Genomic DNA, 8705 nt, shown 5'->3' with positions numbered 1-8705 from the left:
AACGTTTTTGGAAAATGTTTTCCGGGAAACCATTTTCCAGGAAAATGGTTAGTTTTCCTTTGTTTGGCGATATGTGACTGAAAATATTTTCTGGTGTTTGGATCGCATTTGAAAAATGATCTAACAATTGATAATAGTGTGCCTCTTACTTCTAAATTAATTTGTTGAGTTCATGTTACTTTATAAATGGATTTTTCTTGATCAGTTTAGTAAATCTAGAATTTGAACTTGCAAGAATTCATACACGTATTTTTTTTTCCTGAAAATGGACATGATTTTCGGTTACAAGAGCAAGTCAAAACGATCTCATTAATCACTTCAATACATTTGGCTCTCTTTAGATGGATGCGCCTCTCGTGCGGCTCTCTGCAAGTTATCCTGAATTGCCCATGGACACCACGAAGGACCATACCCAGAATCTATGTCCTGTAGATAAGGAAATTGATCAATTCTCCATGGACACACATAACTACTGCTCCGCAACATCCCCACGGAGGGTCCTCATGAGTTTTTCTGTTCTCCCACAGGATACTTTGATATCAGAGCTTGAAGCAGAGAGTTCAATGACGAGCTTAAGCTTATGGTAAGAGAAGCTCAGCTCTTTTAGAGCTGGGAGTTGTGCAGCGCCAAGCCGTAACTTGCAATAGCAATAAGAAGCACTGATATTGTCAAACACAAAGTTCAGAATGCACTAGACGATCTTTCTTGCGTCACCCACAACTTGAAAGGACTTGGAACTTCAAATATTCCATACTCGTTGAAGACAACCTGTTTGAATGATAAAGATGTCACATTTTATTGCAAGATGGCCTCTACGTGTATTTGTTCATTTCTCTTGAGCATTTGGTTTACTACCTGGAAGATAACCTGTTTGAATTGTTATGCTACTACAGCAAGTAATCAAAGAACATTGTGCCACAAAAAGCGACTTGGATAGCTTCTACAAGTTACCAAAGTTCCAATGTTCGGACAATATCAAGAACAAACATTCAAAGTCTAATGCTTAGCTACTTGAATAGCTACTACAAGTAACCAAAGAACAAGTCTAATGTTTAGACAGTATCAAGAACAAACATTGAAAGTCAGATGCTTGTCAATATCCACTCTCTCTTCTATTTAAGAAATCTTCGAGCCATAACTTCTTCAGCTTAACACTTTTGACAATGAATGCTTTTGCAACTCTCTCATTATCTACTAGATAATCAAACACATGTGCAAGGGTAGCTTCATCAAAACCTTCAACCTCCATCACTTCTTTATAGAGCTCAGCAACATCCAATTGATTTTGACTCATCTTTTTTTATTGCATTAGCAACCTCTCCAATTTGCTCCGAGAGCATTGCAAACCTATCACCCTTGTTAGTGGCACGACTTCGCTTTCTATTAAATCTTGAAGGATCTTCTATTCCTTTCATAGTATTGTCATTACCATCATCCAGTTCAGTTGAGAAGTCTGAATTGCCAAAAGAAGGTAAGTCAATGTCTCCAAATTGTTTTGCAAAGCATCCTGTGGCCATGTCTCTTCCAGCCACCAAAGCAAGTTCATCATACATCTCGATTTTCTTGTTCAAGTACTTCTCATGGGTAGGATGTGGCTACGAAAAATCACAAAAACACAAAATTATTGCAGCCTCCAATTCCTACATATCTCAACAGCTGCATGTATAATAAATCTCTTGAATCAATGAATTTTTAGTTGCCTGGGTATAACAAATTGTAGCATATCAAGGTACATAAACTTAACCCACAATTTTTGGATATCAAATGCTAAGAGTATTAAGTTATATAGAAATTTGAGAAGCACATTACCGTTATTTCTTCATCATAAACTTCCTTCCGAGCAACTGTGATCATCTTCAAGTTATGGTCCCACTGAAATCCACTCTTAACCCACAATTTTTGGATGGTAGTCCAATTGTTTTTAATAGTTCTAAGATGATTGTCCACATGATTAGGCTCACATTCAGTCCCAAATTTCTCATTTATAGCTTGAGCAACTCGAACAAAGGAAGATGGTTTAAAGGTGGCTGAAGGTTTGTTCCCTTTGGAAGCCTCATCAACTAGTATCTCTAAAAACATACGCTCCATAGGTCCTGACCATCTGAAATGCTTGGACTTCCCTTCTCTAGTCTTGTCCATTGCTACATTATCAAACATATCCCACACAAGAAATTGTGATAAACAAAGAATAACACAATAACAGACATCATTTGACTACTGAGACAAGGAAACATCACAGTGATATAGAGTAGTAAATTAAGTTCACATTTACAAGAACTTCTTTGTGATTCATGTCACATCAAAAACATCATACAACTTCTAAGAAGATACAAAACTAAACATTCATCCTATGCCTACTATAGTCATCCCACATTAAACGTGCGATACTATCTCTTTTTGCTGCCCACTCTCTGTTTTCCTCCCTCTCCTCTCTTTGTGTTTGTTGATATCTTCTTTCTTGACTTTGAGATTCAACCTCTACATTTAGTTCTTACATAAAGGGATCATAAGGGTCAACTCCCATAATGAAGTTATGTAAAATATAACATGCTAAGACCACATCAACTTGGTATCAAAAGACCAAAAGGGTTTGTCTAATACATGAAAACGCCTTTTAGGACCCCAAATGCCCTTTCTACTGTAGACAGTAAAGATGAATGGCGATGATTGAACAACTCTTTCTCGTTCTCGGGTGAGTGGTCACTAAACTCCCTCCTGTTATATCGAACTCCACGATATGGAGAAATTATTCCCGGTTGGATGCCATATCCGGCATCAGCAAGATAGTATTTACCTACCAATTTTATGTAAAGTTTCAATAACATTTTTCAAGAAAATAGGGTATACATTTTATAGAAAATATGGAATAGTCTATACCTTCAGGAATTTTCATTCCTCGAGGCCTTGAAAGTGCATTTGTAAGAATATGAGAGTCATGAGCCGTGCCTTCCCAACCGGCCAACACATAAACGAATTTTAAATCATAAGTAACAGCTGCAAGAACATTTTGTGTTGTTTTCTCTTTTCAACCACGAAATTTTCCTTGAATTTCTAGGGAACCAATGCACGGACATGGGTACCATCAAGAGCTCCAATACAATCCTAATGTACTCAATAAGTAAGTAAATGTAACAACATACTATAAAAATAAAGTTTGTGACACTTGTCATATTACATACCTTAAAGTACGGATAAAATCTTCGACTCTTGGATATTGTCGAGGGTGTAGTGCCATCCGGTGGTCTTATAACATGCTTGTATAATTTTAGAATTGCTTGTAAGGCAATTCTAAAGTATCGATAAATGGTCTCAGTGGACCTATTGAACCTTGACCCTATTACTCTCAACCTCACATTATGTCCTAAAATATGGCAAAAGACCAGCAATTGCTCTTTAATTGATACATTTACTGTTTCATGTAAAAGATTATTTGACCTAAGGACTCTACACAATTCAAAGAAAACTTGTGGTCTCATACGTATATGATTGACACAATTAGTATCTCCCGAATGTAAAATGCGATTAATGAATAACTCTCTCTCAAAATCTCTTTCCCCCCGTGGCGCTCTAGGTATCTGAAACCAAAAGCTTCATCCTCCATTACTAATATACCAGCTGCCATTATTGACGTAGCTGCACCCATTATTGCTCCATTAACATCATTATTTTCCATCTACAAGCAATAATAAGAATTTTATGAGCCTGTTATGACAGATGTTTTATCTTAAGGGTATACTTACTAGCAAACATTGAATAAATAAATAAATTGTTAAAAGGATTAAGAAGGCTAGTGCAGCAACATCAGCAATAACAGAATCAACTCTGGAAGGAACATATAAATTGAGTGAGGAAAGGGATATGAAGTGGCCAGTAGCATAAAAGACTAGGCAAAGTAGATTGGGCACAGTGCTCAGAAAGTACCTTCACTATGAAAACAATGTCCCACTCTAAGCCTTTTGACTGCAAGTGCGAGAAAGCATAAGAAGTTTCATACCAGAAAGATCAGAATTCACAATAAATAAAACCAAAAAGAAAAAAAAATATCCCACAGTCTAGTGAATACTTGTTATGTTTGAGAAAAGTACCTGATGAATAGTGGTCAATGTTATGGAATTTTCATTGTCATGTCTCCGTGCATGAGTTGATAAGAAGCTTGACACATCATCCAATAGGTACTGAAGAACCTGCAGAGAAGAGAAACCCCATCCAAATAGGACTCTAAATACATTGACCACACTCGAGCCAACATTCATATGTAAGTTTTCTTCTTTAACATGGCTGCCATAACAATAACAAGAAAATGAAAATTTCATGGTGAATATTCCATATAGTCTACACACCAGTACCTTTGACAAAAAGCATGAAGAACTACTGTAGTAATTATGCCGTTTCAGTTTCTAAAAGATAAATAAACAACACTATGGACAAATGTGACTAACTAGGTGATTAAGATGCTGCATCATGGTTCTCAGGGACAAAAAGCTTACAGATCTAAGGTCGCTGTCTTCATTCAGCAGCTTCCCTCCATCCACATTTAGAACTGCCCGTTGCTCAAGGAGATACTTCTACGGGAGAAAATCATACAGCAATTACCAAAACATAATTTGAGAAACAATATCTTTATTTACCAGGAAAAGCAATATACCACCTTTATTGGAGACCTCTGTAGCTATTGAAAGAAAGATATTTTTAATAGCAAACACTAAAACTAATGAGTGACACATGCTGTGAAGAAAGAATCTTTATACCTTGCAAAACTTGCTTTGTCAATGGTCCAAGTGTCACGTAAGCATTTGTAGCATAAGCTATATGCTGATATTCTTCTTTCTATACAATCAAAACAAGACTTAGAACTCACAAAAATAATTTAAAAAGGTTAGGAGAATCTAAGTTCTTACCAACACTCGATCCAATATCAACTGTATCACCAGTTGCTCTAATTGCTCCTTCTTAAGATCAAAACCTGAAGAAGATACATAGCAGAAAAGATAACATGAAAGAAAAATTAAAGTTGGAAGAAGGGACAATCACAAAAGGAAGCTATAGACTCCTAGAATGGCATTATCAAGCATGAAAAACGGATCATTCAAAATAAATGGATAGCATCTCATAAGAGGAGATTTATCAACATTAGAACAAAAGGAAAACCCATTTTGTAATCCTTCTATCTAAGAAACTTGGAGCCTACGAGTTATTATTATAATCAGATATAATGTGCCCCCTAAAATCAAATAAAAAGACACAATGTAATATGTAAGTTGTAGTCCTCTACACCCTCTTAACAAATAACTAGAAAAGCTAGCCTAAGCGACAGGATTTTTTGGCATGGAGTGCTACCAAAGACTGTCATAAATAACTAGAAAGCACTATGTAGCATGTAAGCCGTAGTCCTGCAATTTGCAGGAAAACAAAACCACAATAACGAGTGAGATCATAAACTTATGACAAGCACATCTATACATGCTAAACTATTAACTCTGCACAACTTCTTGAAAACAAGGTCTCTCTTCTATGACTCTGCAGAACATCTTGAAAACACCGGATACAATTGACATCACAAAGGGTTATGTTCTCCAAATTGCTGCTCTACGATAGATAGTAGTATTCAACTAATTAAAGGGCACAGAGGCTCCAAACCACTCTACATGCACGAGCAAATAAACACATAACGTGCACTCAAGAAGAGTCCAACCTCGAAATAAAATAACACCAGTCAGCTCACCTCGAAACAATTAAAGAACTAGTAAATGCCAAATACAGACACATTTCCCTGGAAAAGAACTCAGCATCTGCAAGACATGATTCCACCCTATGCAAGTACCCTCGAACTTGTGCAAAAATCCAAACCACGCAAATCATCAACACCTTAGAAATGACTCAAACGAGCTCTGGAGGAGAACGATGAGTGCATACACTGACGGAATACTTTTCTCGACTCTAGCTTCCCTGTAAGATGCAGATAACCTAACATAGCTAACGGAGTCATTAAGCCACCTGAAATTTGTCAGTCAATAAACTTGAGTCTATTGATGGAGCACACGGATTCGAAGCTCAAGCGCGCGAGAACATCACGATCCGAAGAGCACTGGATGTGGCAAGGTGAGCGGCGGATTCCGGCGCCGATCAGCGGAGCAGAAGCTTCTGGAATACGCAGAGGATCGAGAGAGAGAGGCTTTGAGGGGCGTTTCACTTCAATTGCTTGAAGAAGATGAACAGAAACGTGAATCAAACAACAGAAACGCAGAGAATCAACATCAACTCAACGATGTAAAGCATCGATCAAAAAAATTCTGAGATTATTCTCAAATTGGAGAGGAGAGAGAACCTGGAACCGTGTTGAGCGTCGTTGAAGAAAAGCCAGACCTTCGATGATGAAGAAGAAGATCTGGACCTTCAATGGCGAAGAAGATGCGCGTCGTTGAAGAAGAGTGAAAGAGCGAAGGGAGAGAGCGGCGAGAGCGGTGTACAGAGAGGAAAAGTGAAAGGCCAGAGAAAAAAATGAAAAGGGAAAGTGTTTTCCCCTTTTCAGCCGGAGGAATTCGTTTTCCTAAAATAATACGTAATATTTACGTTGACCAGAAAGTTTTTTCCGTTGACCAAATCCTTTTTAGCGAACGAAACGGCTGAAAATCCGAAAACACTTTTCGGTAAAACACTTTCAGTGAAACAAACACACTCTAAGTCTTAAACTTCTAGGTTTCATGGATGCGATGTTTGCTTTGGCCATTGTAGTCTATCTATCATTTTTTATATAGATTTTTTTTTTTTGAGAAATTTTTTGATATAGATTAATATGACAATTAAATGCTAATTCTGCAGATTAACTTGGACTACCCACATGAGTTAGTGTCAGGTTATATCAAAGATTATTATTCTGTTATTCAATCACTCACGTTCGAAAGCAATATAAGAGGGCATGGACAGGAAGAAGGAAGGTTCTTTAGCTGCATATTGGCATGCAGCAAGATAATTGGCTTTCACGGAAGGTCTGGCGTTCAACTTGATGCGCTAGAAGTCTACCCAGAACCAATTTCTGATCATCTCTTGAAATCCATTGGGCCATTCGGAGGACAAGGTGGCAGTCCATGGGATGATGGACATAGCATGGGTGTGAGAAAAACCATTATAAAGGGTGGATTAGTTAATGACTTCATTACTATTGAGTACGACAAGAACGGGTCTATGGTTCAGGGCCCTAAACATGGTGGAGATGGAGGACATCTAACCCTCGAGGTATGGCCTTTAGACAGTCACCTAATCTTATAAGCGTGCAACTTCTGTGTTGCTGCTAAGGCTTGGAGGTCACGTTTATGCACGAGTGTGACAGTATTTTATAAATAGAGGGTAAAGGTGAAAGTCAGACATGAGAGTGGTCCGTAGATTTTGAGTTTAGATTGGCAAATGATCTGAATGAGGATTATCCTCTGAGAAAGTCACTGTTGGGGCATGATATAATATCATCATATAAAAGGGACTTCTCTTTGGTTTTCCAAGAAAACTTTTCCAACCTTCCCGGGTTCCATTTACGACGAAATCATTCAATACATTCAGAAAAGTACTGTCTCCGAGGGGAAAAAATGAATATTAAAAGGTATTTTCACTTTATGACTTTTAAGTCTGAGAACAATTTTCCTAAGTTCCCGGGAGACCCCTTTCTCTCGCTCGTTTGCTGCTGGGCCTTCCTTACTCCGCAATTTGGCTGGCTGACCTCTGTTCTTCAGTGGGTCGGTTTCTCTTTTTGGGATGGATCCCTTCTTTCCCTTTGGCCGCAATGTTTGGCCTTTCTTCTCTGCTTTTGTTCTCGCCGCTTTGTTTTTGGCGTTTGTCTCTGCTGCTTGTTTCTTCCTCTTTGCAGCTCTTCCCGTCTCCTATCCACTCATCTTGACGCTTGTATCTAGTTGAGTGTATGTTCTCTTGGAGTCGGTTGTGTTGCTGTGCTTTTTGTATAGCACCTTGGTTCAAAAGTTATATTACATCTTACCTATTACCAAAAAAAAAACAAATTTCCTAAGTTTTTGTAACTGTTCTCAAAGAGTTGTCAAAGCTATTTTTTTTTAAAGCAATTGCATTTCATTTTATAGATGAATGATTTGATAACTGTGGCGGACCAAAATAGGCCTTACGCTCTAGATGTAGCAGAATTATTGATAAGCTTTTCCATTGTTTAACCGAATACAACTTATCAACCAAAGTGCTTAGTTTGTGTTGATTTATAAGATTCTATGGTTGTGGGGCTGGGATTAAATATGTTTGTCTTTTTTTTTTCTTTTTCTTTTTTGCATATTAAACTCGATTATCCTTGAGAGTACTTGACTTTATTTTCTTGTCACTCTGCATGTTCTTGCAAGCATATTGTTGTTCACTCCCTTACATTTCAGAGCAATGAAAGAACTTATGGGCCATTTGGTGATGAGTTTGGGAAGTACTTTTATTTTCCATCAATTGGAAAAAAGATCTTCAGGTTTTATGGAAGGTCTAGATTATGGCTTGATTCACTCGAGCACATTTTGAGTGTTGACATGCTAAGCTCCGCCTTTGTGTGCACACTGTAATTGATGTTTGAGTTTACATGTAAATATGTATCATCACACACATCCTTAGAAATTCAAGGACGTGAATTGGTTTATTTGATGTATCCTCTAAGAATAAAGTGTAATAAAGCATTTATTACAGTGAAACGGATATTTATCAACTAACCTTGTAAC

General features: G+C 37.6%; 2 protein-coding genes across 9 annotated transcripts; one reads left to right on the top strand and one right to left on the bottom strand.

Annotated features, from left to right (window-relative positions):
* Positions 1 to 892: 892 nt before the first annotated feature.
* On the bottom strand, positions 893 to 6456 carry LOC104443680 (ATP-dependent DNA helicase SRS2-like protein At4g25120). 8 transcript variants are annotated; one of them, XR_005548309.1, is made up of 9 exons: positions 6326 to 6456; positions 5995 to 6198; positions 4899 to 4963; positions 4749 to 4827; positions 4488 to 4565; positions 4086 to 4184; positions 3922 to 3960; positions 1810 to 2141; positions 893 to 1595 (listed from the first exon to the last, which is right to left on the bottom strand). XR_005548309.1 is itself a non-coding variant. In XM_039306421.1 (8 exons), the coding sequence occupies exons 1-6, from the start codon at positions 5984 to 5986 to the stop codon at positions 3473 to 3475; spliced, it is 555 nt and encodes a 184-aa protein (XP_039162355.1). In that variant the 5' UTR covers positions 5987 to 6233; the 3' UTR covers positions 2654 to 2794; positions 2878 to 3102; positions 3180 to 3472. The 8 variants fall into 8 exon arrangements, 4 of the variants coding, with proteins under 4 accessions (XP_039162358.1, XP_039162352.1, XP_039162355.1 ...); XR_005548310.1 differs by lacking the exon at positions 6326 to 6456 and having other exon boundaries at positions 5723 to 6233; XR_005548308.1 differs by lacking the exon at positions 6326 to 6456 and having other exon boundaries at positions 5995 to 6233.
* Positions 6457 to 6701: 245 nt separating this feature from the next.
* Positions 6702 to 7885, top strand: LOC120295745 (jacalin-related lectin 3-like). The gene is made up of 3 exons (XM_039317237.1): positions 6702 to 6728; positions 6820 to 7233; positions 7856 to 7885. Exons 1-3 carry the CDS (start codon positions 6702 to 6704, stop codon positions 7883 to 7885), a joined length of 471 nt encoding a protein of 156 aa, XP_039173171.1.
* The last annotated feature ends 820 nt before the right edge of the window (positions 7886 to 8705 follow it).

Source organism: Eucalyptus grandis, chromosome 1, assembly GCF_016545825.1.
Source record: "Eucalyptus grandis isolate ANBG69807.140 chromosome 1, ASM1654582v1, whole genome shotgun sequence".
NCBI classification, from domain to species: domain Eukaryota; kingdom Viridiplantae; phylum Streptophyta; class Magnoliopsida; order Myrtales; family Myrtaceae; genus Eucalyptus; species Eucalyptus grandis.
The sequence above is the reverse complement of the archived record's forward strand: the minus strand, read 5'-3'. Positions and strand labels throughout refer to the sequence as shown.